Below are 23,603 nucleotides of genomic sequence, written 5' to 3'. Positions count from 1 at the left end.
AAAAAAGAAAGGGGCCATTTTCCACGAAAGAACGGCAAAGTTGAAAGTACCTGAGCAATGTCCAAGGTGTCGGATATCAATTTGTTCTTGTCTCAGGCAAGAAGCTTCTCGAACAAAGCACGGGTTGTTGTAAGAACTTCCATCCGATGCACAAACGGGGTTAAAACTGTAGCCGCTGCAGTCTATGTTGCAGACACACCTGTTCACACAAACATCAAGATCACGCAATACAGAACTTTGTATACGCGGCACTCTTATATGTGCACGACATATTTGGAAGGGAATATGCCCCTCGTCTGCACAAGGATGCACGTCCTGTATAACTTCGTACCGCGGATGAATATAACCACCTAAAAATGTAACCTCAGGGAGCACCTTTCCTTGTATGCAGCAGGAGTGGTGCACCCTGGGATTGATTTCCACCTGTGGCTAATGGGATATGTGACACCACACTATGACAGTGGAACCTGCTGCCTAGAGAGGTGGGGGGCTCTCCCACACAGGAGACATTCAGGGAGACACTGGGCAGCCCTCTGAGTGGGGTGGGGTCACGTGGTGTCCTGCAGCAGCAGGGGGTGGATCCGACGGCCTTCATGGCCGCTTCCAGCACTTCCATTCTATGATTCTATGGTTCCGTGATTCGACTCTTAGGAGGAAAGACGGGGGAGGATGGACATCGCTCATGAATGCAAATCGCGAGCCTGCCTGAATCTTGGACAAACCGACCTTTCCTGACGTTGTCCTCGATTATTAAGTGCCCTCCCCCAGGATGCTTACCTGCCACCCACTGTGTTGTCAAACTCCAGGAAAAAGCATTTCTCTTTTACTGGGCACTTGGATAATTCAGTGATCTGGTTTTGGTGTCTATTTTGCTGTAGTTCATTCCTGGGTTGGATGAGGTGGCGAGTTTTGCTCTAGGTGGGCTTTAGAAGGATACTTGTGTGACTTTATATGGTTTTAAGGAGTGTGATCATATGCTCACACATATTCGGTGTGCTTTTGCTGTTATTATTTCTTTGTAAATTGGTCTGGGACTCCTTGTGTGACTAAATTGAACACAGTTCAAGGACGGGAGAACACGGGAGTTAGATTTTGCTCGTACAGTCAAGCACAAGAGAAGATCTGTGGCTTGTGAAATGCCACCCCGGAAGTAAGAGGACTTCCCCACTCTTGCCTGCTTGGTTGCTTCCATTTATTCCAGCATTAAACCTTCCAGAGTGGCCACTCAGAGTTCTCTGGAAGCGTGAAACTAATCCTACTCTGTGCATTTTGTTTCCAGCATATGAAATTCAGAGGCATGCAGGGTAAAATTGTACACAGGAACGTCTTATAGCACCCAAATTGTCTTTGCTGAAGCACTGCAATTGTCTGAAAAGCACTGCCTGAAAACAGCAATCACTGGCCCAGTAAATGGTTTGGAGGCAAACAATACAGATCAACTGCTGGAATTAAGGCTCTCTCGCCGTGCACGGTGACTGGGTGAAAGACCCCAAAGAAACCAAATCTGATTTACTCTGAACTTCCTGAAAAAGAGTGTGCGATAAACAGAGAGTTCGATCCTGGTTATGATCATCATCCTTATCATCTATTGGCATATGTGTGAAAAGTGAGCAAGAAGCCACTTCAGTCCCATTGATCTCAGCAGAGACTAAATGTAACCCATAAAATTAAAGTTTGACAAGGAGAAGGCAGCTAGGCAAATAAAAATAAATATAATGCATGGGTGGAGACACGTGCAGGAAGGGTGAGGAGAGGCTGGCGTGTGTACATGTGTGTCGGCACACAGCACGGCTGCAGTGTGGGAATGCTGCTCTCTTGCTACTCTAGAACAATGGTGCCACTCGACTGAGCAGTTATTTTAATGAGCAGCAGAAAGCAAAAACAGAAAAAGCAGGTAAGCTGCACCCAGGAGACCCTGGCACTGATTTTCATCTGTGGGGGCTGATGGGATGGAGGAGGAAAATGGAGGAGGGTGGAAGTCACTCATGCATGGTCTGTCTGAACCCTGGACCCAAGGTGAGATACATGTAAACATTGTCTATATGTTGGACTAGGTTCAAATGCTGTTCAAACGTTCAAACGCTGGGATTCTCCGTGAAGACAGAACCCTGTGAGCTTTTGTTCCTTCCAGCAAACCAGAGAAAGCTGGAGTTGCGCTGCTGTTCTTTCTCCCCCCATTTCTATTGCCATAACAAACCGTTCATTCATGCTTGTGAAAACTCCATCACGGTGGCTTAATTACAGTTCTGAAAAACAGGATTTTGCAATCTGGCTTATCTCCTGCCCTATTCAATGAATGCACTGATGGCTTTTCAGCAGAGCGTTTCGTCTGGCTGGCAACAAAGAGCTGCCGAACAAAGTTCACACCCAACGTGGTTGTCCAAGCGCCTCTACAACTTTTGGGATGACTCCTGACGTCTCACCTTACACACTCTTGCTGATAAGGGACCCAAGACCATCCCAAGCACGCTCCCCAAATCAAAGGTTTCTTGTGGCCCTGGGGTCATGGCGGCCTTCTCCACAAGCAGTTATTTTGTTCTCATGGGGGAAACCCGTTCCCCAGACCATCAGCCCACGGGGCCTGGGTGGAGCCACCTGTATAATAAACTGGCTTCCTCTAGCTGTCTGGTTTAAGGAACACACAGAGTGATCCATACAAATAGTCTTATTTATGTATTATAGACCACACTCAATAGAGTTGCAGCACTAAGGGACGGAATCTCCATTTCTTAGGTAACGTGAAAGCCTTTTTGGCAGGCTGGCTGAAGTTCAGGAGTGATGCGCCCGCAGGATGTCCCAGTCTGAATGATCAGTTTAGAATACATTTGTCTGGACTAGATCACAGTCACACAAATCAGCATCGCTTTCTGGCCGTGAAGGATTTTCTACTTAAATGACCCCAAAAGAAACGGTATGCAGAAGGAGAATAAAGCCAAACAGAGAGTCGGGAAAGCTGCAAAGATGGTGCTAGTAGAACAACTTTGCGGCACAACCTTTTTCTCTGCTTTCCTTAGCACAAGAACACGGTGTGCTTCAACGCATGTTATCTGCAAGCACGATGAATGTAATATCAAGCGATGATTTATAGATTTGAATGAGAATTCTCAGTCAAAATCCCACAAGAGCTTCAAACCTCACGACTTTAGAAGCAGTGAATAGACAGGGAAGCAAGCACGGAAAGCAGAGAAAAATCAATGATGCATGTCTGTAAAGCAGGCGTCAGTTTCCCTAAGCTTGACTTTTCTGAAAGCTTTTATAACCATGTGTCAGTCTGACAAATATCCCCCTATTAATTTCATGCAGTATTCCAGATACACATTAACCGGAAACCAAAGTAACTGTACTGAGGGCAAAGGATTGTGTCAATAATTAATAACTATTAAAGTTTTGAAACCTTTGCTTGTCCAAACTTTTGATTTTGAACTTTCATTGCCTTTTTCATGCATTTAAGTAAACTGAAGGTTCGCCTGCAGCAAAATAACCTTTTCAGGTTATTACTCTCACATTTTAGCCTGCTTGTTAGTTTTACAAATGTCTGTTTTCAAATGTAGACCAATTTATAAGCTTGTTGATTTTAAAGAAAGACCAGCATTCAAATACTTGCTATGTTTTATGATAGATTAAAGGGCAGTCTCTCACATTTTAGTACATTTCTTAGTTTTTCAAATGTCTATTTGCAAAGACAGACCGATTTATAAGCATGTCAATTTTTTAAATAGATACCAGCATTCAAATACTTGTTATCCTTTATGAAATATTAAAGGGCAGCAGCAACAACCTTTTCTGAAATGTAACTTTTAAATTATGGGAGAACACTTTACAAAGGTCCAGCTTGTTTACCATTACCTATTTTCCTGATCTACCTTTGGGTTCACACACACACGGATATACACATTCACAAGCATGCATGTGTGTGCACACACACACACAGAATTTCTGGTTTTGCTTTTTAAATCTCTCCTTCCTGCACATCATAACCTTGGTAACACAAGCTCATTTCAATCCCACAATTTTTACCCTTCATCCTTAGATACCACTTATCCTCCATACATTTCTCTGCTTGGGGATAGGCAAACTGATAACTAGGAGCTTTCCACCAGATCTCCAGATCCAACAGACCTCTCCATCACAAAGAAACCCTTGAGGCACTTTCTCCAAAATTAAGATCCAGCAAGGAGCTCTATAAGCTCTCCTTCTGTGCAGTGAGCAACAAGAGTTGGTTGGCCCAATGCTTGTCTCATTGGGCCCTTCAGTGTCTTAAATCCCGCGGCACAAGCTGAAACACTACCAAATTAGAGTGAGCAGCAGAGACACTCAAAATAAGGGTTGGTGCCAAAGCTTCTGTGGCCATTCACAGTGGAAGAAATGGAGTGACCTTTGCGTGTGATGTGGCTTCTGGGAGTGAATCAACCGGTGGGTCCGATTTTGCTGGCCATTACTCCATTGCGAAGATGGCCTTCTCCTCGTTAGAAGCCGTGATGGACCCATTCTTAATTTCTAGGCTAGATTTAACAGAACATGAGAGCCTATATAAAAATCAGAACTATCCACAGCAGCAGAATAAAGAAGCCTTCCCACAGTAGACTAGCCTGAAGCTGGACCAGTTTGTGACTCGCAGATTGGCTCCTTTCTCTCCGTAGGACACCAACGTTGTCTTGAGGGGTGATGCTCCATGCCAGGTGTTGCTATGGCTACTCCCACAGTCACAGGCTTCTAGCAGTGCCGCTCAACCCCGTCAGTGTCACTCAAGGGTAATTGGAAACAGCAGGTCACGAAGCTGCGCGGCATAATTTGTTCGAATGCCACTTGGAGGGGGTCACAGCAGCTAAACAAGGAGAAAAGCCACAGCGCTCGTCCTCACGAGCCTCGGGAAAAAGACAATTGCTTCTGAAGAGGTAAAGCTTTCCATCAGTGGGCGTGTTTAATGGTACTGGTGAGCCTTTTTATCCTGCTAACAACCTCGTGAAGACGATTAATCTGAGAGAAGCAATGAAGGGCATGGAATGAGTTTCATCCAATTCAGGTTCAGATTCAGCACTGTAATTCTCAACATCTGGCTGAAATCCAGTCCTACAATATTGTGTCCACCACACCGGCATTTCTATCCTTCAGATGAAATATGCGCAGTGCAGAGGAGACTTGGATCGCATGGATCCCATTCTGCATCAGGCCAAACAGAGGGTGCTTCCGGGAAGAAAGTCCAGGTTCTGCACATGACATTCCTAGTGCTACTGACTTGGGCACAGACCTACCATCAAAGCATTTGTGCCCAACGCGCTTCTGGCTTGTTCTGGGGCAGAATTATCAGGTGGTTTGCATGCCACACCAACCCACTCCGTGACTAACCAGCAGCAAGTTGGATGTTCACTGAAAGAGCCATAATGTGCCTGACAGATCAGAGAATCAAAGAATAGTCGAGTCGGAAGGGGCCAAGAAGGCCATCGAGTCCAACCCCTGCCGGAGCAGATGCATTTACACCATCCTGATCAGGGAATTGTCCAATTGCTTCTTGAATGCCTAAAGAGCACACAACCTCTCTTGGCAACTGGTTCCGCTGTCATATCGCTCTTATGATCAGGAAATTCTTCCTTGTGTCTAGTCCTCAGCCAGAGTCCTGTAGTTGAAGTTCTCATTGTTCTATGTCCTACAATCCGGGATGAGTGAGATATTTTCCTTCTTCTTTGTGGCATCCTTAAATGCTATCATGTCACCTCACAGGCTTCTTTTCTCAAGGAAAGATGATTGATTCCCCCCACGACTTCCCCTTTGGCCCTGCAAGTATGCCAAGGAGCAAAGCATTCCAAACACGACCTATTTTTCACTCACGGCAACTTTCCATTTTTCCGCAGAGATCGCTGTTAGCATTTCCAAGCTGAGTGCCAGTGGCAGTCCCTCCAAAGTGCCCAAGTGCAAGAAATTATTTTTTAAACTCAAGAAATGTGTGCAATTTCCCCCCAAGTTTTTTAAAGAGTACTTTTTAGTGGCTCTTCCACTCTTCAACACTTTGGACCTCCCAGGACATGGCTGCCTATTTCAGACCCTGGCAAGCGCATTCTTGTGCATTTCATGCCATTTTTTTCAAAGTGCAAAAAAGTTACTCGACTCTCTTGCACTTAAAAGAACTATAAAACCAGGTGCTGCATGGGGACTTTGGAAGGGCTATTGCTGGCTGTAAACAAGCAGGGGAAGAGGGAAAGGCTGTGGCAGGCAGAAGCGGCAGAAGGCAGATTCAGGAGCTGTAGTTCCACCATGCTGCTTGGCCACCAGGTGGGCAGCTGTCACAGATGGCGGGCTGGGTGAGGGTGACCAGAGTGGAAGGGCCTTTTGCGGCTCCCCACAAGCCACAGTGAGGGGTGGTCCCGTGCGTTCAGATGACACGGCCGTCAAGTGGCGTTTCAACAATGCCTGCTTGTCAGAGCGGCTTTTTGTCCATGACCCAACAGGAAACAGTCCAAGTTCACATGGCCCTCTGTGTCTTGCGTGGAGTCGAAGTGTTTTCTTTGCTGCCCGATCCCACAATGTGAGGAAGTTTACCACTCCTCTGGAACCTGCCATTCTGTGGCTTGACGCACATTCATCCTTCGAAGACTAGCGGATCAAAGGAGGGTGGGGCTTGGACATGGATGCCCAGTGGGGCATTTCGATTTATCCCCTCCCTGAACTATGAACTCCCATGCTGTACCACAAACTCTCTAAGAGAGGTAAAAAGGTCATCAGCTCGGAGCAGGGCCTTCTCTGCTGTGGCGCCCAGACTCTGGAATGTACTCCCCAGAGAGGTATGCCTGGTGCCAAGTTTATACTCTTTTCAGTGCCAGGCCAAAACCTTTTTATTTAAACAGTATTTTAAACTCTAATAGATTTTTAGTTTAGTCACTCTGTTTGGTTTATTGTTTTGTTCTGTTTTATAACTGATATTGTTGTTTAATTGTCCTTTTAAAAATTGTAAGCTGTCCTGACATCTTGTATAATAGGACGGCATATAAAAGCTTTTAATAAACAAACAAACAAACAAACAAACAAACAACTTTTGGTTTCAGAAGTGGCTTTACTGGGGGAACTTCATGTTGCTCTTTCAGAAACACCAAGTCCAAAGTGTTTTAGCATGTTTGTCTATTTGTTTGTTAGATTTATATCCCACTTTTTCTTGTTTAAAGAACCCAAGGCACCTTGCATCATTCACTTCCTGCTGCGCTCAGTCTTATCTCTAGAACAACCACCCTGTGAGGCAGGCTGGGCTGAGAGTCTGTGAGTGGCCCAAAGTCGCCCAGTTGGCTCCATGGCTGAGCGGGGACTAGAACCCGGATCTCCTGAGCCGCAGCTCTGTGGAGCACAGCTTTTGCTTTGGTTTCCAGTGGGCACACTGGTGCAGGATGCTGGGAAAGGTGGAGGGGAGAGGGAGGGGTGGAGGGGAGAGGGAGGGAAGGAGGGAAACAAACTGCAAGAAGATGAATGCCTGCCTACTTCTATCAAACTTGGAAACTTTTTTATTATTGGCTGGAGAAACGGGATTTGGCTTAGATTTAAAGATGTCTTTAAGTTGTTATAAATGGATTTGATTATGACTATAGAATGTTAAAAAATATGTAGTAGGGGGCTGACCCAGTACGTCCAATGTATTTGATGACTGATGTTTTTAGTAGTAGTTTAAAAATCTTAATAAAAATCGTTAAAAAAAAAAAGATTAATGCCTGCCTGACTTGCAAGCTTAACGACATTCATGTCAGGCAGGCATTGTGCTTTTTGCTTCTGTAACATGTTCGGGCTGGCAAGGCAACCTGCCACCCGAGGAATCCACCAAGCCCTTAACAGCTGAATGCAGGATGATGCCCGCTGGCCAAGCGAAAGAAAGGTCTGGCACCATTTCTTCAGGTTTCAGGAGTGTACTAAAACCACCTGTGGGAATGTGGAAATCCCGTTATCCTCGGCACAGCTGGCCTCTGAAATACAGATGCAAAACGCAAAGCAAATCTCAGTGGCCCTTAAGCTCCTGTGAGGTTTTAGCAAATCTGTATCAAGTGGCTTTTGTTTCAGCAATAAAAATCCAAATCATTATCTTCATGGTTCTTGTAATAATATTAATCATACTTAAGGAATTCTCCATGCACCCGAAAAATAACAAATTCAATACATTTGGCACATTTAGGGTGTGCTTGGAAAATTACAAGGGGTGCTTATCTAGGCTATGACAACAGGGAAATGGCTGAGTAGGGAATTGGTTTCCCTAGTATGAACCTCCTGTTGGAGGGTTAGCACCTGTTCTTGCTAAGAGGCTGGATTTTGAGGGAGCATCCCTGGACGGATCCATTCCTATCCATTTAAAGGCTCTGTTGTTAACGAGTAGACCAGCTCCACTTCTGGCAGGGAGGGCTCAGTGCAGGTGACCTCTCAGTCAGCTCTCCTGTTGAATGTTCAAAAAGCGGAACGACCGGGCACGACCGATGGGCAGAGATTGGGCCATCTCTCCCTCATCCTCATCAGGTTCCGAATTGGAGGGAGGAGCAAGCTGGGCCTGAATGCTTTGAAGTTCCAACATGGATGCTCAGTGAGAGTCACCCTGGTTTGGAGGACATGCAATGGTCTTCAGGAGGGTATAGACCCAGGCCTTGACCTCATAAGGAGTCGCTGGAAGAGACACGTTTCTCCGCTGACTGGGCTCCCTCCCTCCGTCTTGCTTTTCAGCTGCAAGGGCTCCCTGAGAATGGAGCCAGCGGCTTTGCTGAAGGGGAAGTTTCCAGTTTGGATTCAGCTCTCTACATGAGCAGCGACTCCTCCTCCAGCTCCAGCTCCTCCTCCAGCTCCAAATAAGAGGCTATTTACGAGCTGAGACGTTCTGCCCACTGTGGAGTTACAACATTGCCTGCATTGCCAAGGATTGTCTTCAGATTTTCAAACCAAGAGAAGAAGGGAAAAGACTCATTCACAACACTAGGCCCACATTTTTAACTTCTTTTCATTTTTTATTTTAAAAAATGTTTTGAATTGCCTTTATTCCAGATAGACCAGGACTGACGTATTCCACTTTGGGATCTGTGGCAAGTAATGAGCCTTTAGGATGCAAGAAACATCAGCTAGCTGGACATCTGGCCTTCCCACCAGAAGCTAGAAGGGAACATTCCTGGCCCATGCTTGCTTCAGTCTTCCGTCCAGCAGTGAGACAAGAGTGCTGAGGGGGAACAGCTGTCTCTTTTGACACCAGAAGAAATGAGGCTAAACGCTCTTGTCTGATATATTTTATTAGATCCAAACTTGCCATTTTTCAGCAGACCCACTGAAAGCAATAGCATGCCTAGATTAAATCTCCCAGATTTCAAGAGATCTACTTGAACAGTTAGTAATAATACTACTAATATTTAAGCCATTATTAATGGCTGCATCCAAGTCATTATTTTATCCCACTAGGAACATAATATGGGAAACAACCATTGGAGAGGTTGCAAACCTCTGAACGTGCTTACAGCTGGGACCACAAAGAATTCCATGGTTCCCCCAGAGGATGTTGTAAGGTTATAGGATTGTGCTATCTGGGATTTTTCTTCCTTCTGACACTCATCTGCTACAGCGTTTGAGACAGAACTTCAGAAGTGGAACATGGGACGGGGGGAAGCAGCTGGTAGAGAGTAGTGGGGAAATGAGCATGTGAGAATGAGCGCTGAAATGGGCAACTATAAAAGAAGCAACTGACCCAAGCACATGAGGTCAAATTATGGTCAGGGAGAGTGGATTTCTGGAGCTCTGGTGGCAATGTTTCTCTCCTGAGTTCACTTCCCTGTTTTCCTGATTAGATTACACCAAAGAAATCCAAGGATATGCTGTCTATAAATCAGGACCACAGTGTACCTGCGGAAAAAGCTACCCGGTTATGATCCATGCAGCAGTTTGAATTGTGCAAAGGATGCCACCTGCGGAAAGGAAGCTGTTGTCTGGGGACTGGGCTAGCAAGCTTTCTGTTTAACCCCAATCTGGGTCTGTAATCCTTACCACATTCACACTCCTCTAGACACAACAGGATTTCTTGGCAAACACATGCAGGTTTGCCTTCTAAGTGCAACCAGCCTCATGTACTTATAGGATTTCTGCATCTCTTATAGGATTCTCACCCTAGCGATGGAATTGGCTCTCACAACTGTCGCTATCTGCATGACTCTGAAAGGGAAGTAGCCAAATTCATGGAGATAAGAGTACCCCTGGATACTAATCATGATGGCTACATGCTGAGTAGTCAGGTATACTAGTTACCAGGAGAAAGTTATTGTACCCGTGTCTCAGTTGTGGGTTCCTACAGGCAGGCTGGCTGGCTGGTCACCGTCTGAGCTGAAGGCTGGACTAAATGGGCCACACATGGCTCTTCTCGTGTCCTTATAACTGAAAAGAGTGACACAGATTTGCCGTACAGAAATCCACATTATTAAGATGTCGCAACCTGATCGTCTCTGTGCCTTCTATAATGCTTCTGGGTATTTGGGAGTCTTTATATAAGCCCATTCCTTTCTCCCAGAAGCTATATTATCTGTTATTTATTTCTACGGGAAATAGGAAACCAGGGATGAATTATATTTTAGTTATATTTTCTCAGCATGATTCGCTCACATATTTATATGCAGAAACTTCACGAAGAGTCCTAATCTGAATCTATCTGAATGTTAATTTTCCAACCATGCTGTGTAGCTCATGACAACCACCTGCTCAAAATTCACTTCTGTCTCTTAATCAGCCCAATAAAAATTAAAATAAAGCACCATGCACACAAAAGATCTGCAGAGATAATAGAAGTGATAAAGTTGTTTATATATCTGTACTGAATATAATGTGCTATGGAAACTCTGACAGTCTAATTAAAGAAGACCGCTAGGGGTGAAAAATGTAAGTGTGCAATCTTTTGTTAAGCTATTTTTTCCCAAAATGCCCAACTGGGGTGACTCCATCATAGCGGCTTATGCTTTGATACTCTGTGGGAAAACTTGGCATTCCCTAAAGACAGGTGGGCAGCTGGTGTGAAATTCAGGTCTTTGTCTTTTGATTCTCTAAGCGTTTAATTCCAACCTCCAGCCTTGGAGCTTTTGCAAGGGCACAGTAAAACAGCGAGGCTTCTATCCCCCTTCGGTCAAGCACAGACTAGAAAACCTGACTTTCATCAGGGGGTTTGCAGACAATGGGTTGGATGCAGACTGGACCTTTCATGAACACCAAGGGCTCCTTCGGTTGAGGGGAGACGCCGTTATCCCTCAGCGGCTTCCCGCTGGAGGAAGGGGCTCAGAAGGTGATCTTTGCCTTTTGCTTCCTCCCTCCTGCAGCCCCGCTGGTACTTGCTGTGCTGTTTCCCAGAAGGCCCGGGAAGGGGAGAAAGACTGCCTCCCAGTTCCCTTCTATGAATGCAAACAGAATCCACTGAATGCAGTTCTGGAACTGCCCCGTTATACTTCACTTCTCATATCTGAAACCAGTTACGTCTGGTAGAGAGGAAGGAAAGTGCCACTTGAACTGGGGCCCAGAACAGGTGAGCTGAGAGAGAGAGGATGCGTCAAGAGGAGAGTCTGTCTGCCACCAGCGGATGCTTTCCCCCAATTACAATGTCCCAGGACTGTGCGGATGGAGTTGGCAAGGTCTGCGTTGCGGTCCAGATACCGGCAGCGCTGGCTTGCTTGCAACATGCCTGGTGTCCGTCACCAGCAACTTCCCCTGCTCCAGCTTCTCCTTTCCAAACAGTGGCTTGAACGGCATCCGTGCCAACAACTCTGCTTGCTGGGAGGTCTCCCGGTCCCGTCTGGGCCTTCCCAAACAGCCCATTTCTGCACAACTGCCTCACCCCATATACCCGTGCTAAAATTGGCAGGTATTTCCTCAACATTCTGTAAAGATCATGTGGGAATGGTGTGTGTGTGATGAGAAGAAACCAAACTGAAACCAACACAGTTCATGAAATGGGTCACCCATCGTATATACACATAAACCAGATTTTTTTCCTGTCTTTCCATACAGCTCCATGAAGTTTGGTATAACCCAGGAACGCTCCTGCCAGACTAAGTCTGTTTTGTCTTGAACAGGTCTGAAGACTCTTTGCTGTTTTTGCAGGCGACAAAAGTCAAATGGCCACTAAACATAGAATCATAGAATGGAAGAGTTGGAAGGGGCCGTGAAGGCCGTCGAGTCCAACCCCCTGCGGTTGCTGAACACCATGTTACACCATCCCACTCAGATGGCTGTCCAGCTACATGTGGACCTAAAAGTATGCTAGGCAAGATATCACAATGGACACACATACAACAGTTCACATGATGAAATGGTGCTCTTTTTCTGATTTCCTATCCTACACTTTCAAGAACTGCAGCTTAATCTTTTCCGTGCTTGCCAATATAAGAGGATCCAAAGGCTTATAGTAAGTTCAGAGCTTGGGCCAGCTCACTGGCTTTCCATGAGGGAATGCTGGAGACTGATCCCTCACTGTGGCCATTGTTCCCACTGAACTGGCCTTCTTCGGCTACAGAACACAGGCCGGGATATACCACATGAGGTGCTAGTTACGGAAAACATCCAGGGCTCCGGACAAAAATAATGCAAACTGTGCATGCGGTCATTGAGAGATCCTCTAAGGGCCAGCAGGAGGTGAAGTACAGGTGAGCAAAATGGCAGGAATCCATGGAGATCAGCCACAACAGAGGTCCTCAGGGCCTGGTCTCTTTCTCTCAGGGACAGCAACCTGAGATAGGACAGGTGGCAGAGACCCAGAGATTCAGGGCTTTGAATCTCTGATCCACATCTTTGGTCCAGGCTGTGGTCCCAATGGGCCATCCCCTAAGGCTCCTGCAGTCCACCAGGAAGGTCAAAGCTGAGATCAGTTCCTGTCTTTCGGAAACACCAACAGAAGGAAGACTGATTTTAGGTGGGACTTACCCAACATTTTCAGCATCTTCATCACACTCAGCTCTGTATTTGCAAACCCCACACTTGGAATGTTTTCTATTGACTTCAGTTCCAGATCCTTCATACTCTAAAACAAGATCAGGTCAACAGAATTATCCACTGGCTTCTTTAAAAAGTGAACCAACAGGGAACACATTTTCCTGTTCTTGATCGCATTTATCCCACATTCCCTCTAAGAAGCTCAGGGTTATCCTGAAAAACTGAGAGATGGCATCCAAATCATTGACAGCTGCATCAAGGGAGCGGATTCCAAAGATCCTTGGCCCATGACCAGCCCTTTAGCCACTACGCCAGACCAGCTCTCTCCATTAACCTCATGTTGCTGTTTTAGATGGAAAAATTGTGTGATATCAGTAGCAGTCTAAAATAGCTGTCATTCCAAATGACAGTGTGCCAAACCAGAAATGGTTTCCATGCATACGTTACCGTGAATGTATCATTAGACTGAGATATATATATCCACAGCAGTCAAAATATCAGCTTATTATTGTGAAAAAAATAGCAAATACTTCCATTAGAATTACATAAACCACATGCCCTTTAATTTGCCTTCTTATACTTGTTGTTGTTGTTAGTCGCGAAGTTGTGTCCAACCCATTGTGACCCCATGGACAACATTCCTCCAGGCCCTCCTGTCCTCCACCATCCCCCGGAGTCCACTCAAGCTCACACCAACTGCTTCAGTGACTCCATCCAGCCACCTCATCCTCTGCCGTCCCCTTCTTCTTTTGCCATCTCTTGTTCCCAGCATTAGGCTCTTCTCCAGGAAGTCCTTCGTTCTCATTAGGTGGCCAAAGTATTTGAGTTTCATCTTCAGGATCTGGCCTTCTGAAGAGCAGTCAGGTTTGATTTCCTCTAGGACTGACCGGTTTGATCTCCTTGCGGTCCAAGGGACTCGCAGGAGTCTCCTCCAGCACCACAATTCAAAGGCCTCAATCCTTTGATGCTCAGCCTTCCTTATGGTCCAGCTTTCACAGCCATACATTGCCACTGGGAAAACCATAGCCTTGACTATACGCACTTTTGTCGGCAGGGTGATGTCTCTGCTTTTTAGTATGCTGTCTAGATTTGCCATAGCTTTGGTAACAAATGATAATTTGGGCACAGCCAAACTGAAGTCAACCTCTCTTAAATCCCTTTAGATTCAATAGGATAGTAGCATATGTACAACTCTCTCCCACTGAAATCAGTAAACCTAAAATAAACATACTGGGCATGCTGTAAATTAATATATTTATATAATAGCTATAATAACAAAACTTATAAGGTATGGCAAGACACTAAGGAATGTACCCAAGATAAAGCGACAAGAAGAAAACCTTAGTTGGGGAGCAGAGGCACTCTGCACAAGGTCAGTGACTTCTACACAGTCCACAAAGTTCTTTCACCTATCCAAGTGCGGAGACAAGTATACTAAATATTACTCCATCAAAAGACAAGAATAGAATTTGCATCAGGCTTGTCCATCCTTAAAACTTGGCTTGGAAATAACACTTAACCACGAGTGGCATTACAAGAATTATCTTCGCTTCCCCTTATCTCATGGACTTCCTCTCCTCCCCTGGAGCAGCTGCAAACCGCTCTGACAAACTGTGATTAATCTTAACTACAGTTAATGAAAACAAGCCAACTTGAAACCACCATTCACGATACTGGCTTTTTTTCTACTAACCATAGTTAGGATTAACCACTTTTGGATGACACACTAATTAAAACAGAAGCAGAAGCTTTTAGTTTCTTCCATGGGGCTGCACATGAGACTGGAGGAATTCTAGCCTCATCCTCATAATGATAAACCATGGTTTAGTAATACATCCGAACACAGCCAAAGGTTTCTCTTTCCAATACACTATTACCATTAGTGAAAAACTAAGCACAAGTCATTTCATGTCTCTAAAGGCATTCATGAAATAACATTTAAAAAATGTAAGTGCCACATTCTTGTCAAACATTCCTAGACTTTCACTCTAACCTAAACATGGGTTTAGGTTTTTTCTTTATGGAGTTGTTGGAAAGAAGACTGACTGCACAATTTGCCTTATATCTTCATCAGCAAATAGTTATGGACTTGGAATATGGTCCAGCCAAAATTAGAATACTTCTAACTCCTGCTGATTGCTGTGGGGGAAAAAAATTAAGCCAAGCACCATTCCAAAAACCCAGAAAAACATTCATGCAAAAAAGAAGCCATTCACACTCCTGCTTTATAAAATGTGTCTGACACAGTCTGGTGCTTCCACATTTATATGTATTCTTAATAAACACTACACGTTAGTGCTTTTGCGTGTATGAAATTCTTCATATACATTACGGTATATATAGTGTAACCCTATAGGAAAGTACTATCATCCACCTATCACACCAAGGTTGACAGATTGTCTTGCCATATTACATCTATAGTGCTACCTTATGAGTGCTGCTGGAAAGCAATCCCCATGGAACACAATGGGATTACTTCTGAATAGATTTGTAAAGGATCGCTAGTGTTGGTGAGTTGCGAGTGACTCTGCGGCAGGATTATTTTTTAATTGGCAGCTTCCAGATTTGTAACCTTATACACCATGCAACATCATCTCCTAAATAAGTTCCTGCAACTGCTGCTGCTTGTGGAATGCACAGTATTTTACTGATCTGCATTTGATTTAAAAAAAAAACCTCTGCAAAATAGGTATCATTTCAAATTTGTCTGTGGGTGCGTGTGTGTGAGTCTGTGAATAGGCAGATGGGTGGACAGATGGATGGACGGATGGACGGACAGACAAATAGATGGTCTTAGAAATATGTCAATCTAAACTTTTAGCATCCACAAGGAACTGTTGGACCCATTGAGTCTAACAGACAGATGGCAGTCAGCTGAATTACACATGCTGATTATCAAGGCATTAATTACTAAAAACAATCTGCCAGAGACTCTCCTCACCACCATCCTTTAGAAACCAAATTTCATAAGGAGGGAATCAGAAACAAATTATTTCAATAATAATTAACAGGACTATCTGTATGGCAAGCATGTCATTTCCCCAGCTTGAAAGCCTGGGCTGAGCAATTACCATCTGCCTGCAATTAAATCTGGGATATTTTCTAAGTACCTAATTCAAACTTTGTTTAGGTAAATAAGGACATGCTGTGGGTAGAGTTACACAGAAAGAGAAATAAATCAAGCGGCACGGCAATCAGGCGTCGTTCTACTGAAGACGCACACCAAGGGCCGCCAGCTCAAATTGCAGCAATGCAGCCCAGCATCTGTAAAACGCGGGCGGCGGCAGCTTCTCCGGATTCTCCGCTGGCCTCATCCTTCAACCCCCCAGATGCCAGATGGGTGGGAAGGGAGCAAAAGGGGGACAGAGGAACATGGCCGGGGAAACCACAAAGGCCGTCCTTGCCAGGCTCTCGGGCTGTTGAATGGTTCTGGAGTCGGTTCACATGTTATGCGGTATCACGGCTTACAACAACATGGATGAACTTGCAGAAGCCAACCTGGAAGTGTCAAGACTTTCAGGGTCCCAGCAGGGCAAAGGACACTGTCAGAATTTAGTTTCATCTTCCTACCACTGCCTTCAACCTAGAAACCCTGTTTTAAAAGAAACTCTAGCTAGTTTAATAAGCCAGCTTTGAAATCTACGGCTTGAACTTGGCTTGTTTAGCAACTGACTAGTTGGTTTTAAGCCAAGGTGCCCGGTTTGAAACTAAGCTATGCTGAGGTTGTCCTCTGAAGAAGGAGAAAAGAGATGGGCTGGCGAATTCGTTAAGAACTTTCTATGTCATGCTAATCCGTGGTTTAGTAATATGTACCCACCGGCCCAGAATGGCTATCTGGGTAACAGCCCTGAAGAGACTAGGAATGATCGGTGGAATCTTTCCCCTTCAAGGCCAATGATCCTGGAACAACTAGTGAGCAGAAGGTAAATCCAGAACTACTGGAAGATCTCCAGCTGATCTGTCGTAGAATGGCAGAGATTCCCGACTCCCAGTTTTCTTAGCGACAGTAGCAACAAAATACCCACTGCCCAAATTATACACCTCTAAGGAAGAAAGACTGGGAGACGCAGGAGCAGATGGTTGCGTAGAAGGGTTTGTTTAGTTTTGGTACTCAAAACAAAAGCTTTTCACGGAATTTATTGAATTCTAGGGGAATGTCATGAGTATCTAGTTGGTGAATTCTGGGGTCTTGGAAAGAATGCAAAGTAGATCCCATAAAGCTGGAAGGTTGCCCAGCCCCATCTCTGAGCACCTGGGCAAAGCCAGGTGATCTTGATGATCCAGCTGAATGCAACAGTGTATTGCAGGTCCACATAGTTCAGTGTTTTCTACACTGACTGGCTCCTTTTGAATGCCACTCAAAAGACAGTGACCGGGTTCACACAACACAGTAACCCATACTCCAGCTTGAGTATGGACCGTTGTTGTGCTGGGCTGTTGAGCTGCACGCTAACAAAGCTTTGTTAATCACAAACAACCCGCCAAGAGAATCCATGGTTTGCTGCTGGGTTGTGAAACATAGCTTGCCACCACAGCACAAGTGGACTCACATAACACAACCACGCACGGTTCAGTGGCAACCCATTCTCAAACCTGGATGTTGTGTGAACTATTGTGCAGCTATCCTTTCTTTCTTTCATCAGAGGATCTTTTGGAAAAGAAAAAAAAAGAATGGAATAAGCTGCAGGGAAAAACAAGAGTGTTACCAAAGAAAGATGATTGTGTCTGGATCCATGAATGAGGTGAGGTGGTAGCCCAGTAAAAGCCTTACTTGAAAGCATCACAACAGCCAGAAGGTTATCTATGCAACCCAACCATGCCCTTCAAAGCTCACTCCACACCCTCCTTGTACGTTGGAGCAGACAGGTAGGGCTGGGATGGACCTTACTGCCCCTCCAAGGATTCTTGGTCTTCCTCTTGCACCCTGCTGGTCTTCCAAAGCGAGCCAAGCTGAGAGGACGTCTGTTAGATGCTGGAGGCCACTGGCTGTGCAACCGGCCACCTCACACACAAATGCACCTCGAGTGCGAGAGGGGTTCTGCTTGCGGTCTTTCCTAGGGAGCCCCTCATGGCCTGCCTTCTTCGGCGTCAGGTGCAAATACAGCTACAGCTTTCAAGTGAGGAAGGGAGAATGAACCCAGGTATGGAAAGGCATGGAGAAAGAACCCGCACCAAGCATCCAATTATTCCTTAGAAATCTTTGAACTGGTGACTTACATTAAGGCAAACGACTAAGTACATTTTTCCAAGAGTTTTTTATATCGGGTAGAGTTTCTCCAAGGACAGGCACAAAGGTGAGATTTGTTTTAAATGAAGGTGCTAGGACTGAACCCCAACTTGTTTCTCTACTCTGCTACGGTTCCTCCTCAAACAAAATACCCCAGCAGTATTTTGCTTGGACACTCGATGACCTTTGTGTTCACATTAACGCAGTGTGTGTCATTGCTGCAACACTGACAGAAAAGCCAAAGGTTTGAGTCACGCGCAAGTGAGAACTTTTATGTCCGACTGGTATTATTAATCGGAGTGAGTTAAGCATAGGCTTAGTCTGCCGTCAAGATGCTTAATTCCAGCTCGACAGTAACCTGAAAAAATCCACCCACCTGAATGGCATTTTTCTAGGAAATAGATGAATTGCACAAAAACTTTTAGAAGACCTCCTCTCCCATGCAACGGAAAAACTGTGTACATAATCATTTTTCTGCATGGTGAATGAACATTTCAGGACACAATACAGCATTCAAACGTATGATCATAAAGAAAATGAATATTTACCTCCTTCTCCTGATCCAGACCCATTATCTGAAAAAAGAAAGAGGAAAAAAGCATTATCCAGGACTGCACTTTTCTTATTATTTAAGAACCATTTCCCTAGACAAACCCATTAAAAAACAGAAACTTTCAACTTCTTTAAATTTACAAGCCACCCAACCAGCAACCAAAAAATTGTGCTTCATTTTTATGAGGTATGTCCATTTCTCTCTGCTCTCCTTGCTGGTACAACACTCTGAAGATCTGTGCAAACGAAGCACAGTAAGCTCACCCTATTTGCCTAGTAAGAAAAATACTTCACTTTTATTTAAGTGAAGTGAAAGCGAAAATTAAAGCTGAGTTCTGTTTATAGGATTTGTAGGATACTGAGAACCAATGAGGGGAAGTGGGAATGGGTCTCAGGAGAGCTGGGTTCCAATCTGCCCTCAGCCATGGAGCCACTGGGAGATTTTGAGTCAGCCACAGAATCTCAGCCCAGCCTACCTCACAGGGTTGTTGTTGTGGGGATAAGATTGAAAGCAGGAGGAGGAGATTGATGCAGGCTCCCTTGCATTCCTTGGAAGGAAAAATATAGTAAAAAAAGTAAATAAATCCTAAGGAAGCTTTGGAAATTATTCCCCCAGCAGGGTTTTGTAGGTAGAAGCGCCTTTCTAAGTGTGAGAGAGATACACCTTACTATTTTAGTTCCTTTTTTTAAGTTGAGAAAAGCATTTATAGATTTATGCCTTCAGACCATGCCTTCCTCTTATCTGAACAGGCGGTATGCAAATGTTCTCACAATTCAGGGTCTTTGTAGATGTGGAACTCCACAAATAGCAAATCTTATGGCACTTATATTTTGGGAACTGTATGCTGCTTCTGGAGGGTTTCGCTCTTCAGTCCAAAGAACGTTTGACAGAGCCTTGTTTGAGTCAGTGTGATTCACACATTCATTTTTTCCTCTTTTCTCCCTGGTCAGTTGCAAGAATTCATGGTTATATGCAATGAGACTGTCTGTCTGACACATAAAGCAAGAGGGAATCAAAAGACCATGACCAAATCCTTTTTAGATAGGTAGTTCTTACTCTGTTTCTGCGCATGCTTGAAAAAACAGTAACCACCTGGTCCAAAAAGGATAATCCCAAGAGCTGGCACTGTTCACAGCTTCCACAAATAAGTATTCCTTGAGATCCACATGAGGAAGACGCTTATGGGAATTGTAGTTCAGAACTTTTGGAGGACGTCTGATTGCCTACCACTGGTCCCAACTTAATTCACTACTTCTGGCTGCGTAGACCACAAGCTTTTAGAACAGAAAAGAAGCAGAGCAGCGGAGTTAGAAGGGATCTCTAAGGCTATCCAGTCCAACCCCTTGCTCTACTTCCACATATGGTCACCCATCCCGCTGTGGGCCCTAGCCTTTCCTGCTTAGCAAAGTTGACACCCTGAACATGTTTGCTTGATGAGAGACACAAGGCACTTATGATTATCTGCGGACTCTTCAGATGACACTTCTATGAACTTCCAGTTTCACTTCTATTTTCCCTGAGCCCTTTCCTTGGTTTAGTTTTAGAGCAGGAAAATGAGGGCTTCCACTAGAACAGAAAAACTGTGCTTTCTCCTTGCCTGAGTTATTTGGTTATTTCATAGTGTCAATGGTGGGGTTATGTTGTGGAAAAGCAGGTGGGTAAGAGCACTTGGTGCAGAGCTAAAATCTCAATGCTGTGACAAAACAGAAATTAACACCTTCATGCAGAAAGTACCATCTATACTGGTTTCTGGGCTCTAAATAAGAACATAGAACACAGAAACAGCAAGTCAGAAGGGGTATCCTGGGCCATCTAGTCTGACCCCCAGCTCCAGCCGGCTCCACTTATGACATGCCCACCATGTGCATGTCCAGCCTATCCTTGAACATCCGCACCGATGGGGCTTCATCCACCTCCCGTGGAAGCCCATTCCATACCCTTGGGGTCCTAACCATCAGGAAGTACTTCCTGGCATCCACCCTAAATCTTGGTTCCCTGAGCTTTGCTCCATTGGAACGCATCCTGCCCTCCAGTTGGAGTGACCAACTGCGGAATGGTCAAACAACAGCAATTTTGACCCCATGAACCAAGCTGCAAAGGGATCTTTAACCCATTCCTTTTAGATGTCCAGCATCACATCATCAGTAGGCCCAACTGTGGGCAGAAAGAGACTGCACACAGGGAGGTCTTTGGGATCAGCTGTTCCATCACAATGAGCTAAGACAATTAAGAGTCATGGGGATCAATCAGACTTCTGCCTGTACTCCCCCTTGCTCTTCTCTCAGCTGCTCCTCTACATCTTCTCCAGAGGGGTCCTGGGACCCTATGGTGCAGATTTGGGGGCTCACAATGGGCTGCGGGGAGAAGGGAACATCCAGGTGGTCAACACTGTGTCCAGGCCATGGGAGGCTGGATGTTGGGAGCAAATCAAGATGGCGGCAAAGGGCCCCAGGAGACTCCCTTAGCCCTTGTCTATGCCCACCTTAGTAAACGCACGTCTACCATGGTTCAATGCTCCCAGCTATATCCTTCAAGAGGTCATCAATGCAATGAAGGATTTATTAACCCTGGGGTAAGGAGAAAAAAATCAACTGGATGACAAACTCGTTGCCCTCCACCTCCTGTGCCATGTATAATCAAGCCAAGACTTAAGGAACGTTATCCATAGAAGAAAGATATCCGCTGTATTCCTATACTGCATTTTTTCCCTTTGCCTGCATATTCCTTTCCTCGATTCCTCCATCTCCACCCTTCTTCCCACATTCTTGGGGATTTCCCATCCTTCATAAATAACACTTCCTTGGCATGCTGTTCCCCACAATCAATGACTTTAAAACGAGTTAGTTTCCTGAGAAGAAAAATACGGACAACTTGGCTGATCCAGGACCGAATCAGAAATATGGCATGCAAAGGGGAGTTTGTACGATGCTTAGTCCCTTCAAAAAACATCTGGTCTGTCAAAATAACGAAGGCATTAATGTGCTGAAAAGAGCACAGATTTCCCCCATCCCCCATCCCTCCTCTAGAATAATACAAATAAACTGATGGAAATATGCAAATGAGAGGGAAGTGCCTTGGGACCTTGACTGAGAACTATCGATTGCAGAATACAGAACAAACCCCCAGGGCAGATGCACAATGGAAAATGCTGTTATGTATTAACCTGATCTACCACAAACATGAGTCAATTCCAGCTTTACTTTGGGGAGTCAATAAAGCGGGCCAAACCCTCAGTTTGCGATTTATTCAACCTCAAATTCCATCCATCTCACTTTTAATAAGCGTGAATAACATCTGTGGGTTTGTTCTCTGTTTGTAGCAGGATTAATTTCTTGGGTCAAGTAGCAGATGAGGAAGGCCATCTGGTCTACAAAAACTTATGCTGTAGTACATTTTTATGTCTTTGAGGTTATTTCTGTTATTTTCGCTACAAGAGAATAATGGATTACTGCTGGGGACGTCGGTTACCCATTCCCCAGCTGGACAGATGCTTTTTGACATGACAAAGGGGTGAAATTTCATGAAACCAACCCAAAAAGAGGAGAAGTGGTGGTCACCTACCCCCTGATTCAAGTTGTAAGCGTTGCCAAACCAACTTGAAATCATGACCACAAGACGATCAAGTCCAAAATACACCTGGTTGACCAGGGTAAAGGACAAGACAAAGAAGAAAATTTCCAAAGAGGAAGGGGCACCAATGAAAAGTCCGCATGAGGAAACATCAGAAGAGAGAGCTGCATAAAATGATGCAAGAAGAGAAAGAAACATTTTTCTCTTCTTCTCATAATATTACATTTCGACTTACCAAGCACAGATGAATACTGAGAATTAAAGGAATAACTTTTTCACAAAGCAATTTTTCACAAGTTGCAATGATGGAAACAGTGGGAAAGGGTTCTTGACCTCACGTTCTGCTTGTGGGTTTCTTGGCCTCCATGGGAAACACCATACAGAAGAGCAGGTTGGTCAATCCAGCAGGGCAAATATAAGGCATAGAAGCAACTCGCAGTTGGTCAAACAACAGACTGGAGATGCAACAAGCTGGCTTCTGGGCTTCATTCAGAAACAAGCAGGCCGAGCTGAGGGTTACACGGCAAGTTAAATGCCCAGGATCACTTAGTTCCTAGAATTAAGAAAAATCTGGTCTCTAGCATTCATAATCTTGTTTCAACTGGCTGCTCGTGTCAGAACTGAGCCTGTGAAAAGACTCGTATCCAAATGCTATATTTATACATGCATTTTATATTAAATAAATTAATATTTTATTATTTTTATATTTTATTCTCATAATTTTACATTAAAAATTATCCAGATGGCTTCAGTCAAATTACTGTTCTCCTATGTTCCACTCCGTTCTCTGTTGTTCAGTCAAATATTTCAAAACTACAACAGTCTTTCTGTTTGCCGTTTTTTCAATGTCCTGCAACATTCAAAAGCTAACACAGTTTCTCTGTTATAAATTCTGTGTGGGAATGGCTAAGTCTCAAAAAGATGTTCTTCCAGTTAAATTAAGCAACTCTAATTAAATTTAATGTGCATCCGCATTGTCGAAATAAAACCAAATTTAGCCATTTAACCTCTCAAATACGGGAAATTAAATGGTTGCCATACGCTGGCCAAAGCGACTGTTATGCGAGGAAAGGAAGGCCTTTCACAGTCCGGTTCAGTCTGTCCCGTTTACACTGGTGACTCGTCTGATGAACGACTATAACTGTGAACGATTCAGAGCTCAGTTAAAATTTGTTTAGAATGGGGAAAAATGTTGACTTGTGCAGAAAAGGCTACTCGAGGAAGGTTTTTTTCAAAATCACGCGCCTATGCATGGAACTTTTTCATATATTAGTGCTAGGGGGGTGCACCAGGGTAGGGTTGGGGTTAGAAAAACGAGGAGTCCTGGCATGATTTTGATGCCTGGAATGTGTTTAG

General features: G+C 44.6%; 1 protein-coding gene across 1 annotated transcript in view; it reads right to left on the bottom strand.

Moving 5' to 3' along the window:
* The window catches only part of TMEFF1 (transmembrane protein with EGF like and two follistatin like domains 1), an 86,558-nt gene that overhangs the window by 15,546 nt on the left and 47,409 nt on the right, over positions 1-23,603 (bottom strand). The window contains exons 6-8 of the mRNA XM_044442820.1: positions 18,673-18,699; positions 12,889-12,985; positions 51-199 (exon numbers count right to left, since the gene is read on the bottom strand). Coding sequence (XP_044298755.1) covers positions 51-199; positions 12,889-12,985; positions 18,673-18,699 — 273 coding nt within the window. The remainder of the gene's footprint in view (positions 1-50; positions 200-12,888; positions 12,986-18,672; positions 18,700-23,603) is intronic.

The sequence above is a fragment of the Varanus komodoensis genome, unplaced genomic scaffold, assembly GCF_004798865.1.
Source record: "Varanus komodoensis strain SLA01 unplaced genomic scaffold, ASM479886v1 scaffold40, whole genome shotgun sequence".
Lineage (NCBI taxonomy): Eukaryota > Metazoa > Chordata > Lepidosauria > Squamata > Varanidae > Varanus > Varanus komodoensis.
The sequence above is the reverse complement of the archived record's forward strand: the minus strand, read 5'-3'. Positions and strand labels throughout refer to the sequence as shown.